This window comes from Amblyomma americanum, chromosome 1 (assembly GCF_052857255.1).
Source record: "Amblyomma americanum isolate KBUSLIRL-KWMA chromosome 1, ASM5285725v1, whole genome shotgun sequence".
Taxonomy (NCBI): Eukaryota; Metazoa; Arthropoda; class Arachnida; order Ixodida; family Ixodidae; genus Amblyomma; species Amblyomma americanum.
The window spans coordinates 24,496,402-24,519,307 of NC_135497.1; the positions used below are offsets into that span (position 1 = coordinate 24,496,402).

Genomic DNA, 22,906 nt, shown 5'->3' on the forward strand with positions numbered 1-22,906 from the left:
CAAGAGCAGACCTGAAGAGAAACTCCTCGCCGTCCCGTAAGAAGACATCCCAAACTCTGCATGCCACATCCAGGGGCAACGATCTGCTGTAAAGTGTGTAGATCCTGCAAAGAAGGCACTTCTTAACAGATGCCTGCAATCACCTACAAAATCTGGGCCTACCAGTCAACCAGGTACAGGTCTGAAGTAAGGTTGTGTTTCTTGAAGTGTGCAAACAGCTTGGGCAGGTTCTCACGGAAAAACTCGTCATACAGGGTGTAGTAGGCATTCATCTGCATTAAACAAAAAATGACATTACTACATGCAATGTGCCAGACACAAAATGGGTTGCAGTATGGACAGTAAACATTCAATAGTTCACACATTGAAATACTGGCCAAGCCAAACATTTCTCTGTCCCACAATAAACTCCAATGGGTGCTTTAGTAGAACCTCCTTGCAAACTAGTTTGCCCATTTCGAGGAAAGTTAATTCTCTCACCACTACGAAAAAAAATAGATTTTCAGTGTTTTAAAATAAAAATTATTCCCTCAAGAAGTGCCTAATGCATTGCACATTGTGATGCATCAAACTGTAGCTCATTAGTTAAACTTTCGAACAAAAAAAATTCCAGAGTTGTGTGCGCAAATTTTTTTGAAAATTTAATGGTTAGTATGCTGGTAACAAAATAAATAAAGAATATAAGCAAAAAAAAAACAAGTGACTACACAGAGCCGCAAGTTGTTTGCAAAAAGAAAATGTACTAAACAATGCCCACGTTCTTAGCTACCATCCTTGCAATTTCAGCTGCGTACATAATAATACAGTGGTCATGGCCTTTCAAGTTAGCTGCCACGAATGCTCTGCCACCTGGAAAAGCAGTCGCCTGAGGACATGAAACAGCTGCAGGTCTGGCATGTGCTGCATATTACATTTGTTGTTAGCTCTGCTTTTGTTTTGTTTTTTGACATCGGAGCTTGCAGTTCCTCTTCACTTTTTTTTTTCCCCAGTTTGCGGAAAACAGGTCTTGTGGATGGAAAGAGGGCGTGGACTTCCTAAACATCATCATAATTGAAGACCTGCAGGTGCTTCTGGTAAAATACATTGCTTGTATATTGTGAAAACCCTAAAGTACCTAAGAAAACTATTGTTGTCAATTACAAATCGCACGCACCGCATGAAATACAACGTGACCGCTAGAACAAAACTCGTGTGAGCACGAGGTAATGTCCCATGCCTCCGAGACGAAGTGTCTATCGAAACAGAGATGCAATAACAAATCACTGTCTATCTTATCACTGCTTATCTAAGAAACAAAGTGGCATTTGGACCAGTCGAAGTGTTCGGTCTAGCCTTTCGCTTCTGTGTAGCATGCAGGTGACTTTGCGTTTCGCCTCAATCAAAACGAGGCCACCGCGGTAGGGTTCCAACCCGGGTACTCCGGATCAGTAGCCGAGCGCCCGAACCACTGAGCCACCGCGCCGGGTCTCATACATTCGCCATTTGCCGTTTCGTCACTTGGGTTTCTCTGACCGCGTCGACAGAGTGGCGCTCAGTCTTCACAAAGTTACATCCGTTCGCCGTTTTGTGACCGCGTCCGGCAATTCCGCCGCTTTGAGCGAAAAGTGCCTTATCTTTGCGTGTTTGATGAGCGGTGTGGTGCACACTCGGGTTGTGGACAACATGTCCCCGCCGGGTCTGTCAAAGAAGCGTGGGAAGTATTCCAACTAAATGCGGTGACCTTGCTATCGAGTGTGTACAGTGAAAGCACAACTTTGGCGCAAATACAGGCGCAAATCATCGCCAGCAAGAGAAATTTCCCGCAAGGTAAAATCAGTGACATTTTTAAGCCGATTTTTTTTCTACTTATGGATCTTTCGGACTGTTCGATTATTCGGACCCTTTATCAGGTCCCTTCGAGTCCGAAAAATCGGTCGGCGGCTGAATTCGCACATGCCGAATTTTCAAGTGTAAGCGGCCCCCTTTTGGTTCATTTTTTTTTAGCACTTGACATTTAAGTCTCATTATTTGAATTCGAACTAGATGCTACCTTTTTTGCCACCATTCAGCAGCACTCGACTTTAATTCAAGCTGAAATTTCACTTGTCATATGACACTAATAATTACCCAAGATTTAGGACCCTTTGCTGTTCTGATTGGTTGAACGTTTCCCCTTAACATCTGACCAATCTTGATACCTTGTGAAGAAGTGTCTAAATTGTGTGACCACATGTAGTTGTACATGTGCACAACAAAAATAGCAGATGTATCGTCAAGACAAAAATATCTGAGCTATACACAATAATTAGTGCTATAACACAAGAAATTACCTGCTGCTGATCGACACGAAAAAATGCCAGTTGGCAGGGTCTGTTGAGCAGGTTAGCAAAGCAGATGAAGGCATCAGCCACGTCCAGATTGAGCAGCAACATGGCAGCCAGGAAGGACATGCCTTGCACCTGCAGAACAGAGAACAGCCATATGATTAAGGGTGACGCGGCTCTCCGATGATGCTAAAAAGCAGGAGACCACTATAATAGAGCAGAACCATAGTGATATAAACATGACTGATACTAATTTGTGAAAATCCCCCGGCCAGAGTGCACTGTACAATGTACAAAATTTTGGATGTTCCAAACACTTTGCTGCACCACTACAGATGATACAAACGCACGAGCCACAATGGTGCCCTTGACTACTAAGCGTTACCCGCACATCACCGATGCCGCAATCACTAGTTCTGCGGTACACACCACGAGCAGTGAGCTGCGGCATGCCACCCGCACATCACAGACTCAGCAGTTGCTAATTGCGCTGTATGCACAGGGAGCAGTAAGCATGGACGCACGACCCGCACATCGCCGACGTGATCGCATCGCACTCTCACTGTACACACCGCCAGTAGCAAGCTGTGGTTGCGTGGCCGTAAATAAATCCCGTTAGGTGCAAAACACAAGTGAAAGCATTTCCCATGCTTCTGCACATGGATTTTGTTTGTTTGGGATGACACGGATTTTTTCGTTACCCATGACATTTGTATCATAGAGATTCTACTGTAGAAGATAAACATTCAATATTAACCAGCACTATACCATGCTAACTTTCATGTGGTTCTGCTTAACCCATAGAATAAAACGTGGTTCAGTTGAGTCCCCATGGAAACTGACCAGACATTTATCCTTGTTCGGCGACAGCTGTGGTGGTGTGATATGCCAGTTAGAGAGTTTAGTAACTCTTGGTAGGGCTGCCTTTTGCTGAATGTGTTGGAGTAGCCAGGTGCAATAACCAGCCACGGGGTGTGGAGATAAGAGGTCGCCTATCCATCCATCCATCGCGCATCCAGCGTGACTGAAGCAGTGGGGGAGATGGGTGGAAGGGGGAGAGGGCGAGCTCGTGACGTCATTACAATCAGCGGTAGACATTCTGGCCAATCAGCGTCGCACGCTGTAATGATGCCAGCCACAATGTCACCTGGTGTGTTACAACGTCAACAGTGCCACATAAATACCGTATTTACACGATTGTAAGTCGCCCCTTTTTTTGAAATTTAAAATTCCGAAGTGGGGGGGGGGTCGACTTATAATCGAACCGAAACCTTGAACTGCCAATAAAAGCAAGAAAAACAATCTATCAGGGACGCTACTGCGATGCTAGAAATTTTTGTTTGCTCTACGGCTCCAAGCGTAGCATTCAGGTATTCCGCGGACTTTTTGGCCAGGATTTTTCATTTTTTATTTTTACTGCGCACACCGTTACCCACCGCGATGGTTCAGTGCTACTGAACAGGATACCCGGGTTAGAACCCGACCGCGGCGGCAGCGTTTCGATGGAAGCGAAAACGCAAAGGCGCCCGTGTGCTGTGCGATGTCAGTACAGCAGGTTAAAGATCCCCAGGTGGTCGAAATTATTCGGGAGCCCTTCACTATGGCACCCCATTCTTCCTTTCTTCTTTCACTCCCTCCTTTATCTCTTCCCTTACAACTGGGTTTCCGCCGATATTTGAGACAAATACTGCACCACTTCCTTTCCCCCAAAATAAATTTCATTTCATTTCACTCGCGAGAAGGGCCGCTGTCCCGCTGTTCCAATCGCGGAGTCTGCGCCAGCACCTGGGAGTGTCGCTAGCTGATGGAAGAGCCGCTATTTCAGTTGGTTGCGAAATACGTAACAGCGGCACTTCTGGGGAATGCTGATGTTTGTTGGAAGAGCCGACACCCCAACACCGATCACTCTTTGTTTGGTGGTGCTTGGAGTTGGTGCTTTTGAGTCGACTGCCGGCCGCGTGCTTCGCCATGAGCTCTCCAGGTTCGAAAAGCATTCGGCGCTCATTCACTGCAGCGTTCAAGAGGGAGGTCATCATTTACGCCGAAGAAACCAACAACTGCGCGGCGGGCCACAAGTTCGATGTTTTTGAACGGTTGGTGCGGGAGTGGCGGAAGCAGCGAGACAAAATTTTCGATTGCGACTCCAAGCGAAGAGGTTTCCGCGGGCGGAAGTCTGGACGCTTTCTGGAGCTGGAGGTCAAGCTTGCAGCGTATGTCACTGAAATAAGTGATCGGTCCCTTCCAGTGACATGCAAAATGATCACGCAACAAGCCCGGGTCTTTGCTGCGGAAACTGGAATACTCCGAACAGACTTCAAAGCCAGCAGGGCTTGGGCTTCGAAATTTATGAAGAGGGCTGGCTTCTCTCTTTATCGGCGTACTAGTGTATGCCAGAAGCTGCCTGCTGCTTACGAGGAGAAAGTTCTCGCCTTCCATGGGCACTACCTCAAACTCCGTGACTCGCGGCGATACCTGCTCGGCCAAATCGGCAATGCGGACCAGACTCCCGTCTACTTCGACATGACGAGCAACACAACAGTGAGCGTGAGGGGAGCTCGCAAGGTTAAGCTTCTCACGACAGGAAACGAGAAACTTCGGTTCACTGTTATGCTATCATGCTTGGCAGATGGCACAAAGCTCCGACCGTACATCGTCTTCAAAAGAAAAACTATGCCAAAGGAAATGTTCCCGAAAGGTGTGATTGTGCGAGTAAACGGACGACTTAGTTATTGATTGGTACCGGCGGGTGTGGCTTCTGAGGCCAGGGGCATCCCTCAAATATCGCAATCCGAACCTCCTCGTGCTGGACTCATTTCGCGGCCACCTTACCGCGAAAGTGAAGGCAGAGCTCCGAAAAGAAGATACAGACATGCTGGTGATTCCCGGCGGTCTGACGGGGCAGCTGCAGCCGCTAGACGTTGGCATTAACAAGCCATTCAAGGACTTGCTCCGGCGTGTGCAACGAGTGGCTGGCGGCAGAAGGGCGGGAACTTACGCCAACGGAGCGCGTGAAGAGAGCCTCCCTGGCGGCTGTGTGCGGGTGGGTGATTTCCGCTTGGGCGGCCGTTCCACGCGACGTCGTGGTGCGGTCATTTAGGAAGTGCGGGCTTTCCGTGGAGGACGATGTACTGTGGGATCGCAGTGGCGACGACGACAACAGCAGTACCACGAAGATGACTCAAGTGAGGATGAATAGCCCATCTATGCAATAAATTTTCGTTTTTGAAACGCTCCACCGGTGTTTTTTCGGACATGCGATTTGGGGGGGTCGACTTACATTCGAGTCGACTTACAATCGTGTAAATACGGTAGGAAACATGGCCTTGACGGATGTCGCTTTAGAAACTTACCACTGGCATCAGCAAACACCACTCAGAAAGAGCCGATTTCATTCAACAGCCAATACAGTGTAAACGATGACCTGAGAACGCTTTTTTTTCATACATTGTTACATTTGGAGAAGCCAACATGCCAAGAATATTCAAGCCACTGAGAAGCATCAATCGACAGAGGCTTCAAAGGGCCGTCGACAGGGTTGGAGCGCCACGAGTGCAGGTGTGGCGTCTACAAGGGCAACGGCCCTCCGTTGCCTGAGAACGGCTTTGATGAACCTGTCGCTTATTCTCAATGCCGGACCCACCCGGGACATAACGACGTCTTTCTCCCGGAGGGGACGGCGGGGGAGCCGGCGAGTGGCGCGGGGCTGCAAATGAGCCGTGGCAAATGCGGCCGTGTTTGACTAAGCCAACGACGCCAGAATCCTCGTGCTTCGAAAACAACCTCGTCTTAGACTAAGTGCTTTTCCTTACACGTGGAACCTTCTGCAAACTGCAGTGGCAACGAAAATGTCCAACGAAAATGTAATTCAATATACTACGCAATTGTCCTATACTTTTACATAGTATTTTCAAGGGGGTAATCTGTGTTCGATATAGCCAATAATTCGAAATATGCGGGTTCGATATATCCGGGTTCGACTGTACAATATACTCCGTTTCATACATAGCAGTCAAATGCTGGCAAAGCCAGTGCACCTGTTCGTGCAAGCTAAGTCCGTGCCCCCCAAAAAAAAGTAGCTCGCCACACAACCAAAATGAACACAGGCATATTTCGTTTGAATAAATATCAGGTACTGCGACTGGCAACTTCCTGCACTTCTTTTCACCTCTTGCCACATTTTCGTCCTGCAACTCAAGACTTCGAGAAGTAACAATGACATGTGATAGTATGATACGCGGCCGGTAGGGCGAATCACTTGGGCTTTAAGCAGTAATCGCATGAGGCGAAAAGTCGCGGCGACATGCCGCGCGATGGGCTGAGGGCCGCCGAAGCACTGTCGCTCATCGCGTCGCCCAGGTTCTGGGTAGGCAAAAAATTTCGCCCATCGCCCGGAAGTGCTGTGCGAGACTAGCCAATGACGGTAGGCCTTGCGGGTGAGTAACTTCCGATCCGTCTTGCGCGCAAAAGTCGATTTTTTTTTTTAAGCGGGCTTTCCGCGGAGCAACAGCCGACACATCCCTCACCATGGCAAGAATTTAATGAAATGCTCATTAATGAAGTTCAAAAGTAAAGGGTGTTGTGGGTATGTCCTACACGCACTATAAGTCGCAAGAGCGCAGGAATGTCGCCTGGCGCCTCATCACAGCGTCCCTCGGGCGCACTTGTCTGCGTCACGTGACTTTGTGTAGACTAAATATAAAATTATTACCTAAATATATTTTCAATGTTTTTATTGTGTTTTATCTTGTATGAAGCCTTAAGAGTGGTGTTCTACGCGTTAATGAACGCAAAATGACTGAATGCTGAAGCTGCTGCAATCGAGCAACACTGAAAACGCGCCGCCCCGACGCCGAGTCCCGTCGCTTCGTGCGGTTTGCGCCAGCGGCAGCGATTGGCGACGGCGGCGTCATCACGCGACGTATCGCGAAGGTATATCGCCTCATGCGGCTACCGCTTTATCCTTGTCTAAAAAAGTAGTGCACACTCAGTGCAGATTATAGCCGGAGGGCCCAAACACTAACGCCTCACAGCTTCAACCATGATTTTCTATGCTAGCTCTTTTTTTTCGTTCAAATGCTCACCGAGGCTTCTAGGGGAACGAATGATACGTGGCAGAGTAACACGGTATTGCGGGTGCACTACTTGCGCAGCCTCCGCTGCGTTGCCTGCTATGTATGATATGGAATATAGGCCTGCATCACAAAAGATACCAAAATAAGCCATTACAGCCGTGAAAGAGCTATAAAAAACAAAGAAACCTTAAACAGAAATTCCAACCTCTACATTTCAACTTTCATCACTGTGATAACTGTAATAGCATGTGTCTTCATAAATGCAAATAACACACATTAACTGCACTGAAATTAGACATGCTCACAAGTGAACACACCATACATACACAGAAGCTGTGCTGCAAGTTTCCATGATGACCACAGTGTGTTTGCACAGCATAGTGATCAGAAGCAGCTTTGATTAGGATGAGCAAGCTTAAATGATGCCACCTGCACAAGCATATCTGAAGACATGATTCTCGCACTCTACCGAAGCCACATACGGTGCGCATCTGTGACACAATGGTGTTGGGGGCAGTGTTATGAACATTATCAGTCAGGCACGCGTTTCTCTTAGTTCAGGATGCAGCCTTGCTTTTTTTTTTTTGCAACCCAAGTGGCTGTCAGCAGCACTTTTTGGTTGCACAGTTAAACAATTGTGGCATTATCTAGGTGCGCAGGGTCCACACAGATTGACATTCTTTGCAACAACTGCACATACTGCTTCAACACTCTGAAAGGTACTTTCAGTCAGCCTTGTCCGACAATCATGATCCCATAGCTGATGCCGTTATATGGTATAGTTGATCCACGACTTATAAATGAAAACACTGCTTTTCAGTTCCGAGTACCTCCACATCTCTCAGCGAATGTTAACAATGCAAGGCAAGATAAGGTAACACATTTGCACTGAGGCATCTTTCACTGCATGGATGCAGCTTAATACTCACATAACCAATGTCTGGCCTGTAGACCACGTAGGCACCAAGGATGCAGTGCAGGACGTCAAAGTAGGGACCTGCTTCCTGGAAGATACCCAGCTGCGGGAAGGTGCGCGACACATCCAGTCGGATCAGGTGTGCCGAATGCTCACGTGTGTGCAGAGCAGAGCCCTCCTCAGGCACAGCCTCACTGTGCCAAATTTTGCGTGAACGTGAGGCGCAGATTTCGTACAGCTCAGGTGTGATGTTCAGTTCATTGCCAATGGCCAACTTCCAGACACGGCCCCGTATGCTGGGTGGAAGGCCCTGCCACCAGAGGTCGCGTGTTCGTCGCTGGTTACGTGCCACCTCCCAACAAGGTAGCACATCAGAAATCCAAGTGCGTGTGGCCTGTGCCAGTTGCTCCTCCTGCTTCCACTGCTGCTGCATCTGCTTCTTGCGGGCACGGGCATCTTTCAACTCTGGGCACAGTGGTGAAAATAGCACACATGTAGCAACAGGTCCAAGGACTAATCCAAACTGGCATGGCATGCTGTTCTACCCTACCAAGTGGAGTTCCATAGCAAATGTCACACAAGCAGCACAGGCAGTTTGATCAAGGTGGCCAGCACATTTTACTACATGGCTTGCAAGCTGTGTTAAACAACACTGAAGCATTCTTCCTTTCTTCCTCTTTTTAACCATAACTTTAATTGTAATACACAACATGAGACAGCTATTGATGTTAATAGGCAGGCGGCCAGAATAACCCAATTTTTTTGCACAAGTCTGCAGCAAAAGCCGCAGGGAGGAGGATAAGGGCACTGCAACCCACCTTTCTTACGGGCAGCCTTCACCATCTCCTCATACTCCTGCTTATGCTTCTGCTCTTCTTCTGGATTCTTTGCTGGCAAATTCCTGCAACATAAGCACAGGGCAACCAAGTTTAATGATGCACAAAATGATAAAAGAACGTTCAGCAAGGCGGAAATTTGGGCGAGTTGGTAAGTGTTCATTTTCGCTCTCAGCGCAACATGAACGGGACACAAGACGAAGGACTAGCACAAACAGGCGCTGACTATCCACTGGTTTTTTATTGAAGAACGAAAAGCGTATAAATACAAACAGTGAACCACTTATCAATGAACAAAAGTTATCTGGAAGGCACGTGGGAGGTCAGATAGCTCAATTCCCTCTCGGATAACGTTATGGAAGGGCTGCTGATACATTTTGTGCCGTTGCTGTTAATATAAAAAGCCTCCATTACCTCGCATGTTAACTTATTATGTCGGAACAGGATGCACGTGTTCTTATAATAAGGAACACATTGGCACTTTTTGCACTGGAAAGATGCCTGGGCAAGGGGGTCCCCTTTAGTTCTCCTTTCTGCATAATCCTTTTCATGCCTGCATTGACATTGCTTGCTGTGGGAGCCTGTGTGAGACAGGGGGTCATTTTTCCTGGTGTTTTCATGCTCCATCTAGCATTTGTTAATGCACCTGCCAGTCTGGCCAATATACATGGCACCGCAGGAGAAGGGGACCTGGTATACCACCCCTACTTCGCAAGGTATAGATGGCGACACATGACGCAACTGACAAGCATCCCTCTTGCTCTTGCCGTCGTGCCTCTGATTGACCTGTTTGCACATTGTGCCAAGTTTTCTAGGTGCAGAAAAGACGACATCAACGTCGTGTCTGCCCGCAACTTTTTTCAGCCCATGTGACAAGCAGTGTGCATACGGGACCACAGCCGGCTTTTTCTTCTTTTTGGCTTCTTTCGGCTCAGCCCCATTCTTGAGCTGCCCAAGAAGTTTCTCCGCTGCCCTGGAAATGAGTTGATCTGGGTACCCGTTCACACGTAACCTGCCTGTTTGCGCCAAAATGCTCTCTCGCGTCCTTTCATGGCATGCTTTCCTGAGAGCTCAATGCAGGCAAGATAGGGCAATGCCCTCCTTTATGAGCTTAGAATGGCCAGACCGGAAGTTTAGCCATGGATTTGGCAGTCCTCGGGCGATACCACCAACACAAGTGTTTTCCCCCCCACACACAGTGCCAAATCCAAAAACTGCAGTTCTTTGTTGCTGGAGCCTCAGTTTCAAACTCCAGCCCACGTCCGCATTCCTTAAAAGTCTTCAGAACGTTGACCAGGCTTCTAGGCAAACTGCCTGTTCGGGTGAACACCAAGTAATCGTCGACATACCGAAAAATTCTGACAACTACCCCATCCAATGCCTTTTCAATTTTCCTATCAACCCTGCTTAAAAAGATGTCGGCTAGCACAGGGGCCACCCTGGAGCCTATGCAAACCCCCGACGCTTGTACAAAAGCCTTTCCCTCCCAATCAACCACTGTTGCAGATAGATAAAAGGACAAGATTTCTAAAAAACTGTCAACCGAGACACCGCATCTATCGATAAAAGCACTTTCATCATTGTCCTGTGTTATGCACATCTTCACAGCTTCCATGAGTTCACAATGTGGCAAGGAATAATAAAGGACCACCACGTCAATGCTGAAAAACATGCAGTTACCGGGGTTATCCTTTTTGAGAAAATCGACCAGCAAGTCCGAATTGGGAATCACAAATGGGTCCGGAACGCACAAAGAAGCCAGTTGCCTCTGAAGATACCCTGAGACGAGATGCTGCCAAGTCCCCCGTTCAGAGACGATGGAACGAAAAGGATAGCCTGGCTTGTGCGTCTTAGCGGTGAAAAAGACTTCGAGCTGCTGACCCGTTGACTTGTTGGCTGCTTCAGCCAGTTTGTTCAAGTTGTGGCCTCTTAGAAATTGCACTGCCTGTCCTTTCACCTTCGAAGCTTTGAAGGCAACCTGTCTGAAGTTCTTCCGCAGGGCTTCGGACGCTTTCTCATCAAAGACCCCCGCTGGAAGGACTACAAAGCATCCCTCCTTATCAGCTGTCAGCAACTTCAGACTGCTTCCAGCCAGGAATTCAACGGTATTGTTCATGCTCCCGCTGTTCCGCTGCTTACCATGGGTTCTGTCCAGCACGTCCATGAAAATCCACGGTGCAACGGGGGCGCATGTCCTCTGCTGCCAAGTGAACAATGTTCCTCGAACATGCCACCTTCTCTGCGGGCATCAGGCGTGGCTCAAAGGCGAACTTCGGTCCCATCCACAACACCTTTTTGTGTCTTTCACTGTTTGTATTTATACGCTTTTCGTTCTTCAATAAAAAACCACTTGATAGTCAGCGACTGTTTGTGCTAGTCCTTCCTTCGTCTTGTGTCCCGTTCTTGTTGCGCTGAGAGCGAAAATGAACACTTACCAACTCGCCCAAATTTCCGCCTTGCTGAACGTTATTTCTAGTACACTGGGCTCTAACTTCTGTAATAATTTTTATCTATCTAACCCCTCCGTCTTAGTGTCCCTTTTTGCCATTTGCGTGTGTAGGGCCAGGGTCCTTTCTTGGCACATTAGACATGCCTCCTGTCCCCAAGTGCTAGCCGTGGGCGGGTTCTTTGAGCCTTCAAGTAGTCACACGAGAAGGATGTGCAAGATATACAAGTCCGAGTTGTGGCGGCAGGTACGAATCTTCAAGGACCAGCTAAGGGTGGCCTGCAAGCGTGAACGGGATTTTCGGGAGTGGTGTGCAACTTCTGAAAGCGTCACGGAATTCATATGGAACGCCGTTCGGCCAACACTGCCTAAAAGGAAACAGGCTAACGTGGAACAAGGAAGGTTCATCGACCTCAGCGACCAGGAGATACCGGAAAGACACAAAAAGGTGTTGCGGATGGGACCGAAGTTTGCCTTTGAGCCACGCCTGAGGCCCGCAGAGAAGGTGGCGTGTTCGAGGAACATTGTTCGCTTGGCACCAGAGGACATGCACCCCCGTTGCACCGTGGATTGTGTGGACGTGCTGGAGAGAACCCATGGTAAGCAGTGGAACAGCGGGAGCATGAACAATACCGTTTAATTCCTGGCTGGAAGCAGTCTGAAGTTGCTGACAGCTGATAAAGAGGGATGCTTTGTAGTCCTTCCAGCGGGGGTCTTTGATGAGAAAGCGTCGAAGCCCTGCGGAAGAACTTCAGACAGGTTGCCTTCAAAGCTTCGAAGGTGAAAGGACAGGCAGTGCAATTTCTAAGAGGCCACAACTTGAACAAACTGGCTGAAGCAGCCAACAAGTCAACGGGTCAGCAGCTCGAAGTCTTTTTCACCGCTAAGACGCACACAGCCAGGCTATCCTTTTCGTTCCATCGTCTCTGAACGGGGGACTTGGCAGCATCTCGTCTCAGGGTATCTTCAGAGGCAACTGGCTTCTTTGTGCGTTCCGGACCATTTGTGATTCCCAATTCTGACTTGCTGGTCGATTTTCTCAAAAAGGATAACCACGGTAACTGCATGTTTTTCAGCATTGACGTGGTGGACCTTTATTATTCCTTGCCAACATTGCGAACTCATGGAAGCTGTGAAGATGTGCATACACAGGACAATGATGAAAGTTGCTTTTATCGATAGATGCGGTGTCTCGGTTGACAGTTTTTTAGAAATCTTGTCCTTTTATCTATCTGCAACAGTGGTTGATTGGGAGGCGAAGGGCTTTTGTACAAGCGTCGGGGGTTTGCATAGGCTCCAGGTGGCCCCTGTGCTAGCCGACATCTTTTTAAGCAGGGTTGATAGGAAAATTGAAAAGGCATTGGATGGGGTAGTTGTCAGAATTTTTCGGTATGTCGACGATTACTTGGTGTTCACCCGAACAGGCAGTTTGCCTAAGAAGTCTGGTCTAGACGTTCTGAAGACATTTAAGGAATGCGGACGTGGGCTGGAGTTTGCAACTGAGGCTCCCAGCAACAAAGAACTGCAGTTTTTGGATTTGGCACTACTGTGTGGGGGGGGAAAACACTGTGTTGGTGGTATCGCCTGAGGACTGCCAAATCCATCGCTAAACTTCCGGTCTGGCCATTCTAAGCTCATAAAGGAGGGCATTGCGTATCTTGCCTGCATTCAGCTCTCAGGAAAGCATGCCATGAAAGGACGCGAGAGAGCATTTTGGCGCAAACAGGCAGGTTACATGTGAACGGGTACCCAGATCAACTCATTTCCAGGGCAGCGGAGAAACTTCTTGGGCAGCTCAAGAATGGGGCCTCAGCCGAAAGAAGCAAAAAGAAGAAAAAGCCGGCTGTGGTCCCGTATGACACACTGCTTGTCACATGGGCTGAAAAAAGTTGCGGGCAGATACGACGATGTCTTTTCTGCACCTAGAAAACTTAGTGCAATGTGCAAACAGGTCAATCAGAGGCACGACGGCAAGAGCAAGAGGGATGCTTGTCATGTGCGTCATGTGTCCGCCATCTATACCTTGCGAAGTAGGGGTGGTATACCAGGTCCCCTTCTCCTGCGGCGCCATGTATATTGGCCAGACTGGCAGGTGCGTTAACAAACGCTTGATGGAGCATGAAAACACCAGAAAAAATGACCCCCTGTCTCACACAGGCTCCAATGCCAATGCAGCTTGAAAAGGATCATGCAGAAAGGAGAACTAAAGGGGAACCCCCCTTGCCAAGGCATCTTTCCAGTGCAAAAAGTGCCAATGTGTTCCCGATTACAAGAACACGTGCATCCTGTTCCGACATAACAATAAATTAACACGCGAACTAATGGAGGCCTTTTATATTCACCACAACGGCACAAAATGTATCAGCAGCCCTTCCATAACGTTATCCGAGAGGGAATCGAGCTATCTGACCTCCCACGTGGCTTCCAGATAACTTAACTTTCGTTGATTGATAAGTAGTTCACTGTTTGTATTTATACGCTTTTCGTTCTTCAATAAAAAACCAGTTGATAGTCAGCGCCTGTTTGTGCTAGTCCTTCGTCTTGTGTCCCGTTCGTGTTGAGCTGACAGCGAAAATGATAAAAGAAAGAGTTCAAAATTAAAGAAAAAGATTTCACACTCCTCTGGGATGATGAAGAAACAGTGATAACTACGCTGTAGCCCACTGCCACCTTGTGAGAGCATCACAAGACAGGAAAGGGTACCCATTAATGACACTGCCTGTACTGCCTCCATAACGCTCTCGTTGGCTAGCAAGTGAAAGTGACAGTTGTCGGTCATGACAAACGACAGCGACACCGACCCCATTTACCCAACAGAATATACAGGTATTGCTGTAAAGACATGACGCATGCAGATGTTTCTCATAAGAGATACAGTACACAATCAATTTTACAAATGTCATATCACATTTTCCTTTTCTGTATATCCATACCAGTTCTCATGGCATATATGGTGTTTCTAATGTACCGTCTTTGCCAAAAGTAATCAGGCAACGGGGTTTCCTTCTGAGCCATACATACGCAATGAGCCCAATGCTGTGTGCGCCGCCTGTCGTTTTTGGGAAGCAGTGGAGGGGCTGCTCCCACTTGCTTGCTGATTGCCAATGGCTTGTTGCTGCTATCCACTGGCTTTCTGCTCACATGTCTCCCATAAAAAGTTGAGATAACAGCATCTGCCACCATAAGCAGGCTTAACAGAATCAAGAGATAATTGGGTGAGCATGCTATTATTCTCAGAGGCGGGCTAAGCCTTGCAAAACCCAGTTTCCTTTCCTGTGGACTTCAGGACGTTGCCTTGTTTAGGACATAAATCCCAATGAACCCTAGGGCAAATATCTTGAAAAAAGAAATTATGACGATGTCATCAATCCCTGCGTGACACTGCATGCGGTCTTCTTTTACGCATGAACAGTGTTACGCTGCTAAATGTTGCGCAAAAACCGTGAAGTATACTTATACAAGGTGTTTCATGTAAGATGAACCAAGGATTTTTAAAAAGTGGCTCCCCTGACATGGGTCAAACCAATGGCATTGCTTCCCGTTGTGTGGCATGCCTCAGAATACTTTTTAAATTCCACTTAATTAGTTTATTTGCTAGCATTAAATATGCAAATTTTCTATTATTCACTTTAGGGTCACGTGCGTTTCCTTAAATTGTAGAGGGGGTTAAGAAAGAACCAATCCAGTTTTTTGTACAAACGTACTTCCTAGGTGGTCCTGTTTTCTGGCATTTAAAAAAGAAAGCCCGCGAAATATGAAAAAACAAAAAAGTGATTGTGCTCATGCGCTACGATATTCTAGCACTCCCAACCATGTTTTGAACGAATGAAACATGCGCGCGTTTGAAACAAGCGTGTACAGTACACGTTGAGTGGCATATGAACCAGGGCACTCACACGTGGATAATCTAGTCCGGAGAAAATGTTGCTTACTTCGCACGAAACGCGACCACAGAATGGAAAGAGCCAATTCAGCAGCGACAAGAGGTAATCAATGCGTTGTGGGCGTGAAAAATGAGATCCATTCAAGGAGACAGAATGCCGAAAAAAACTCCGGTCCATAATCGGCGCAGCATTCTTCCCGGCTTTCCGCAGCAGCGCCTTGCGGAAAGCCAACGACACGCGATCGCATGTTCCCTTTAACAGTGGACCATACTGTACAGAGTGGCAATGACATTTTAGAATTAGCAATTTGGATAAGGTAGCCAGGCAAGAGAGGCATGCTATACGAAGTTGTAATGACAAAAGCAACCATAGAACCATTCTTAGAAATGCTGGCACTCAAAATATAGAAATTCTAGTTCCAGCTCAAGAAGTAATACAAGAGTTTTGAGCAATGAGGAGAGGCCAACAGCACATGAAGATCAAGTCAACACATATCATTTGAAACACCTCAAGCTAGGAAAGCTTGTAACCCTGTACGCACAACGCATCATGTCCACAAGTGTACCACAGCTCTGGAAGAATGCTAACAGTGTTAATCCACGAGAAAAGTGGTCGCAACCAAGCTGAAAAACTACGGGCCATTTGTATCTTTTGTATGCAATACATTTACAAACAGAATCAAGCCACGAACACTGCCATAAAGATTACTTCCACAAAAACAGCATGTACATGCCAGTAAATGTAATGGCACCCATACTTTGATGCATTAGATTCTGCATGAAACTGTTACCTCAAATACTGCCAACAAAGTTCTGCGCCCCATGTTACTGCAAAGCCATCACATGCAGTTGCTCCACAGACAATTACCAGAATGTTGCACAACATGAGACCACTTACGATGGCCGCTTCTCCAGGATGAGTGCTGTTGTTGAACTCGGCACACAACTTTCACCACTCTGCTTTGACGGAGTCGGAGAAGGGTCTCTCGGCTCGTCCACAGAGCTTTTGGACTTCCACACCAGCAGGCCTTTACTGAGAATGGTAGAGAGGCGGCCATGCTGCCTAGCTCCGTCGTCCGAGGCTGACAAGTCGGTGCTGACAGAGGAGCCACTGGTGAGAGATACCGAGTCGGGTGGCCCGTCGGGAGGGGCACGGCGCAGCAGCCGAGTGGAAGGCTCGTAGACCAAGGCCAGGCCGTCGAGGGCCCCGTCAAGGCTGGCCAGGCCGCTGCCGGCCGGCTGCCCGGATGGGGGCAGGCCGCCGCCACTCAGGGCCCTGCATGTGCAAGCTCCATTTTTTTTACACCACTCTACAGTCCGGTATGTTCCACCCACTCAAAGGCAAAACAATGGTTTAACAAACAAGAAACAGCAGTTCCTCATGATCACAGAGCTCAACAAGGCCTACCATGTCTGTAGTCTTCATGACTACAAATCTTTCTTCCAGGGACAGCCACAATTCCTGTAAGGTTGCGTGAGTCGAATTTGACACTTTGTTACTTCTTGCAAGTACGGTTCCAGCATTATTTAGCTGCTTGCAGTCCCAGTATATTTCTTCTTGCTTACGATGAGATTTGTGAAATTTCAACTTCGATGTTTTCAAACAGTACTAAATAATTAAAAGCAACCAACACACAATGCTACAAACACCATTTGAGCTTAAAAGAATTAACCAAATAAAGCAGCAAACATTCTGTAAAGTTATAAAAAATGTAAAATTCTCACTCAAAGATTAAAATCAATGATCCACAATCAGCAAGGACAAAACGAACAGCTCTGCCAAAAACAATTTTCTGTATTGCAGCGTGCCTACCATTTCACTCATCATCCCAGCGCCTATACTGGTTTGGCTTTATGTTATACACGCATACATGCATGCTTCATGTTACTCAGCTGATCCACAAGCACAAAGCCCAAGTGTCACACCAAATACAAGCAAAAGATATGAAGTGCATGCTCCAGTTTCCAACACTAGCACCGAATAGCATGTTTGTTAACTGGCAGTGCACCCACCGTGGGATTTTGCTCGTCGTGAAGATCAAACTTCACTTTTTCTAACCAAAATAAGCCCTAGTACGCTATACCCCCAACAATTTAATTGATACACACAAGACACACACTTCTTTGCAAACAAGATACCATCAAGTAACAAATAATTTATTTGCAACTTACAGTCAGAACACACACTATTGAAGAGCCTGTATGACAGCATTTTAAACTAGACTTCAGGCTGATGCTGTTCAGCTAATGAGTTGACTGATGGAGTAATAGCTACTTTTGTCATGTAACAAAAGAAAAACAATCGCAATCACTAATTCTAACATTAAAGGAACTGGCAATTGATCCTTGACAATCCCCCCCCTCCCTCATTTTCTCTTTTTTTTTGTGGGGGGGGGGGGGGGGGGGGGGGGCTTTGAAACGCCTTCTGAGGCGAGCACATTAACTCACTTAATCACTGCACTGTGTTGCCATGAAAACCAGAGCCAAATAATACTCTTCTGCACGCAGCAGACGACCCACAATAATGCGTCAAAGTTGGCGAGCCCTTCCCTGAGACTTTTTCATGCTCGCAACCACCCCTGTCCCCCGCATCTGCGTAGACATGGTGAGAGGTGGCCATTGGTTAGATTTTTTCAGACGTCAGGCAGCTACCGCGGCCACGGCCAATAAGCCGCTTAGCTCCGGCGGGTCGGGAAGCTCCGCTCCCAGAGAGGGGTTGGCGAAGGAGCGCCTACCTTCTAGCGTGCAAAAAGTGACGAGAGGAGAGGAAAAGGCACGAAGACGCTGAAATTCAAATTTTAACTACAGATAACTCCGCTTCTACCAAGCGCATTTAAAAAATCCTTGCTGGACACTATTCGTGAAGCGGTGTGCTTGAATATCCCATGCATGCTGCAACTTTATTAGAGCCCCTTTTTCACAGCCCCTTTAAAACGTTTTCAACAATTCTTGAATCGATGGATGCACTCATTTTCACCTATTTTTATGCTGGAAACAATGAGTGTTTCCAGCATCAGGATACATAAAAAGAGTGTCCACATTGCCACAGCAATTGAATGCTAGCAAAATCTTGCAACCGAAAGCACAGTTCCAGCCACAATAAAGCAATACTGTGATTGCAGTCTTGTCGCATTCCTTCAGAAGTGTTGCCTTACTGCTAGGCTAATATATGCAGACTTGTAAGTTCTTGTAAGCACACTGATGTGCGCGATGTTTTAAGGGCTGCCGCTGCTCTAGCGTTCTACTTGGCAACGCTATGGCAGTACCATGTGAGGAGGCACTGAATAGAGCCCAACAACCACAATTTATTAATACTAGTTAGGTAATGTAATACTGGTACACAGTGACGTTTGTGGGATACACTATGTACCTGAGTCCCACCACAGAATGTCACTTCATCTCATTTTGCACGATTTTCAATCCAGATTCAAAACTGAAATTCCTCACTTCCTGCAAACATCACATCCAATTTCTATCACTATAAGGCAAGAGCTTTTTCACTTTCACCGTAATGTCCAAACACATTTCGCTAAGTTGCCTGTACCTTAAATTATAAAAATACCAACAATCTCCTGAGCTGATGGATGAAGATTGTATTCAAGACTGTGACACCTTAGAAACAGTTTCTAAAGGGTTCCACAACCATGGCATATAATGGTATTATGCATGAACATGTAGCAGTGGCTTCGAAAACAATGGCACAAACTTCAAGTATTAAGAACTAAATTCAATTTTTTGTGCATATGTGGTAAGGGCTGGCAGGTGCAGCCAAGAGTATGAAACAAACAGAAAAGATGAAAACAAAAAACAGGCACTATGTACCATGAAGGCATCCATAACCATATATTCAGTCTTTTATTGCACACAAAATATTAGTTTACAGAATGCTCGTGGCATGTCATGATATCCAAAAAATCGTCATGGTAAGTCTGGCTGTGTGGCATCAGTTAAGGAAAGAATGACATTAAAGGGGCTGTGAAGGGGGCTCTAATAAAGTTGCGGCATGCTTGGGATATTGAAGCACGTCGCTTCACGAATAGTGCCCAGCAAGAATTTTTTAAACGCGCTTTGTAGAAGCTGAGTTATCTGTAGTTAAAATTTGAATTTCAGCATCTTCGCGCCTTTCCCTCTCCTCTCGTCACTTTTTTCACGCTGGAAGGTAGGCGCTCATTCGCCGACCCCCCCTCTGGGAGCGGAGCTTCCCAACTCGCCGGAGCTAAGCGGCTTATTGGCCGCGGCCACGGTAGCTGCCTGACATTTGAAAGAATCTAACCAATGGCCACCTCTCACCTTGTCTACGCAGATGCGGGGGACGTAGGAGGGCGCGAGCATGAAATAGTCGCTGGGAAGGGCTCGCCAACTTTGACGCGTGATTGTGGGTCGTCTGCTGTGTTTAGAAGAGTATTATTTGGCTCTGGTTTTCATGGCAACCCAGTGCAGTGATTAAGTGAGTTAATGTGCTCTCCTTGGAAGGTGTTTCAGAGCCCCTTTAAGGAACTGAAGTCCTTACACCTTTAGTGTCACCAGCCTTGCTTGTGTGGGACATGAATGATATGCTGTAAACCAGGCTGCCCTTGCACACAATTTAGAAGGCACTCAGGTCCAGAAGTAGGGCTTAACTTGCTCATAGTTACTAAATAAAAGCAATGTCCAGCTAATTTCTCCAAACTGCACGGCACATAAGTGGTGCAAAACGGCTAGATCATGCTCACATTGTGGCATATGGAAGTGGGCTCATATCAGGCACAAGAGAAAAGTAAAAGAGGAAGAAGTTGCTAAGCGCACAAAAAGGCCAAACTTGTGCCTTTCACATCACCTTTACTGCCAAACTTTTTGACAGACATGGGAGTATCTCAGCTCAGCAGCATCAGGCTTCTGAACTGTATTTTGGTTGACACAGACCATAATCGCAGTGTCTAAGGTCTTAAAAAAAAAAAAAAGCAGTTGCTTAACCTAAAGCCGAGGCACAGCTGCAACCAGTTACAAAGCACTGCACGCATGCATCAAGTTTGCAGCAACATCAAATATGCTGGGCAGGACATGGCACCGTTCAAACTTCTCAGGGCTAAACCTTGTTCAGAAGCAAATAGATAGCAGGCCAACCTGACAGGTTGGCCTGCTTTCCTTTGCCTCCTGGCCTCTCACTATGCAGAATGAACTGCTCTATTGCGTTCATAAGTACTTCAGCAATACCAAAATATCTTCAGTCACTTTACCACACAAGTTATCACTAAGGTTGCAAGTACTGCCATAGTATTACACACAAATACTGCTGGCAGCTTAAAGCAGCATTGTTTATGCACACTAACACAACAAACTACCATGCTAACTGAGCCATTCAAAGAATTTTGCACACAAAAAAATGACAGTCAATCTTTCTAAACTTCGCATCACATTTTACTGTGTGCCCTTCACCTACTTTTTGCAAGACCACACAGTGCGAATGCACCAATTAAGTGAACCTAAAAAGCATTCTGGCTCAAACAAATAAGACCTGAATATTGTACAAACGATGCAGTAGGCTTTCCATATTTGCAATTTCTTGTTGGAGCAGCTACAGGCTCTTTTTTTTACACACAAAATATGAAGGGTTAAATAACTTCTCATTTTTATATGCCTTTCATCTGACTGAAGTTAGTCTTTCTTGCGAACAGTGCATTTGCGAACAGTGATTTAGTGAACAATTTCATGAATAAGTACAAGGAACTTTTTCGCTGCTTAATCTGATTACTTTCGAGTTATGCAGTCATCGAATCGCTCAACACTGGACCCTCTCCCGTTACATACACGTGTGCGCATATCTACCACTAAACGTGCTGCACTCCCGTCTACAGCGTGAAGTGCCAGACTGAGTGATGAGGGGCTAGTTGGTATGACACGATTACAAAACAAAACTGAGCAGAGGCAGAACACAGGATAGAAGCAAATAGTACGGGCTCTTCTGTCTTGTGTTCTGTCCTCTGCTCAGTTTTGTTTTTTAATCAAGCGTGAAGGGGTAAGAAAAAAAAAACGCAATCCCAGGCATGCACGTTTCTGCCCTTTGCCAAAACCAATCAATCGCAAAAAAAAAAAGGCCAAAATATACAAACAGCTAACCGGTGGTCGATGTTAGAACAAGTCCACTGCATTCCACTGATCGGTATACACTTCACGGCTCCAGAAAGGCGCCCGTACACAAGGTTGTCACGAAAAAAAAAAAAAAAAGGCTGTACGATATGAGTACCATCCAGAGCACGCCGCGTCACGTGCTGAGCACGAAACGCGGCGAGTTTCTCGTTACCAGGAGAAGCGCCTACTATATCACCATTAACGCACTTACCGTCAGTCTGCAAGATCCATCCTACTACCCGGGTGTCTGCAGTTCAGCCTGGGGGGATCAGGACAGCTGTGCCGTGTTTTCCAGATCAGAAGAGAGAGCGGCAACACGGCTCCTGGACAAACCAGGCGCCCCCGTTAACGAGAAAGATCTGCCCGCAGACAGCGAGCCGCTGTCGTCAAGAGTACCTGACAATCCTGTCACCAAGTCACGAGACTAGGCACTAGCTCGTGCGCGAACCTGACTCTCGGTCAAGACTACGAGGAGATGCAAACAGTCCGGAAAACGGAAAACAAGATGCCAGCACGAACAGCTACCACGCAAGCCGGCTCACTCGGCGATTAAAGATGCTGCCTGCAAATGTGACAGCTGCGAAATGTACCTGGTGCGTTCTTGGCTGACACAGACATCATGAAAATAGAACGGCGAACGCCCACACGAAAGGCGACACAGATTGCTCACTTTTCTTCGTGGTTCTTATCGCTCAGCGTAATGCACCAATTACTGCTGCAGCAGAGATCCCACAGGGGTACTCGCATTCCTAAGCCTAAATTCCAGCTTGCCAGCTATTTCACAGGCTATCATGCGAATAAAGAGGCACTCAAAGGGCACGAACAGGAGATCGCAAACGTACTAACCATAGTTACGCTACCGATACACGCTCCTGCTGACAGATATTGGCAAGCAACTGCAGGTCTACATAGCAGTAGTCATGGAGCACCCTGGCCAGCAACCTCAGGTAGCGCGAGCCATTGAGCTAAGCAGCTGTCATAGCGATTTCTGGACCCCTGGCGGCTGGCACGCAGTTCGATTAGAAGAAACGTTTGTAAGCGTGAAATAAAACAATTTGTTCTTAAGAATAATTGTGTTCATGAATGAGAACAGTGAAAAATGTGCTATTTACTGACTAGCGTTCTGCCGTCCACAGCTGGCGCAAAAAGACTGGATGATATTTTGTGCAAGAGGTAAGACTTGGGTAAGCTCACGTTTGTGACGATGAAAATGAAGGTCGGTGTGCGGTATTCGAGATGGATTCGACCGCTGTATTTGTCAGTCGAGTTATAATAGCTAACGAATCTGGAAGCCACTAGCAGCTTTTGTCGCCGACTTGTAACGAGCCACACATGCGAGCTT

At 47.0% G+C, this 22,906-nt stretch overlaps 1 protein-coding gene across 2 annotated transcripts in view; it reads right to left on the reverse strand.

The window, feature by feature from the left end:
- Window positions 1-22,894, reverse strand: part of LOC144111702 (TBC1 domain family member 12-like) — a 24,542-nt gene extending 1,648 nt beyond the window's left edge. The window contains exons 1-8 of one of the 2 annotated variants that reach the window (XM_077644868.1): window positions 22,759-22,894; window positions 21,776-21,887; window positions 16,355-16,732; window positions 9,110-9,192; window positions 8,305-8,756; window positions 2,310-2,438; window positions 163-272; window positions 1-104 (exon numbers count right to left, since the gene is read on the reverse strand). In XM_077644868.1, coding sequence (XP_077500994.1) covers window positions 1-104; window positions 163-272; window positions 2,310-2,438; window positions 8,305-8,756; window positions 9,110-9,134 — 820 coding nt within the window. In that variant the 5' untranslated portion in view covers window positions 9,135-9,192; window positions 16,355-16,732; window positions 21,776-21,887; window positions 22,759-22,894. Of the gene's footprint in view, window positions 105-162; window positions 273-2,309; window positions 2,439-8,304; window positions 8,757-9,109; window positions 9,193-16,354; window positions 16,733-21,775; window positions 21,888-22,410; window positions 22,547-22,758 lie in introns of those variants that run through there. The other variant, XM_077644867.1, reaches the window with a different exon arrangement.
- Window positions 22,895-22,906: the final 12 nt, after the last annotated feature.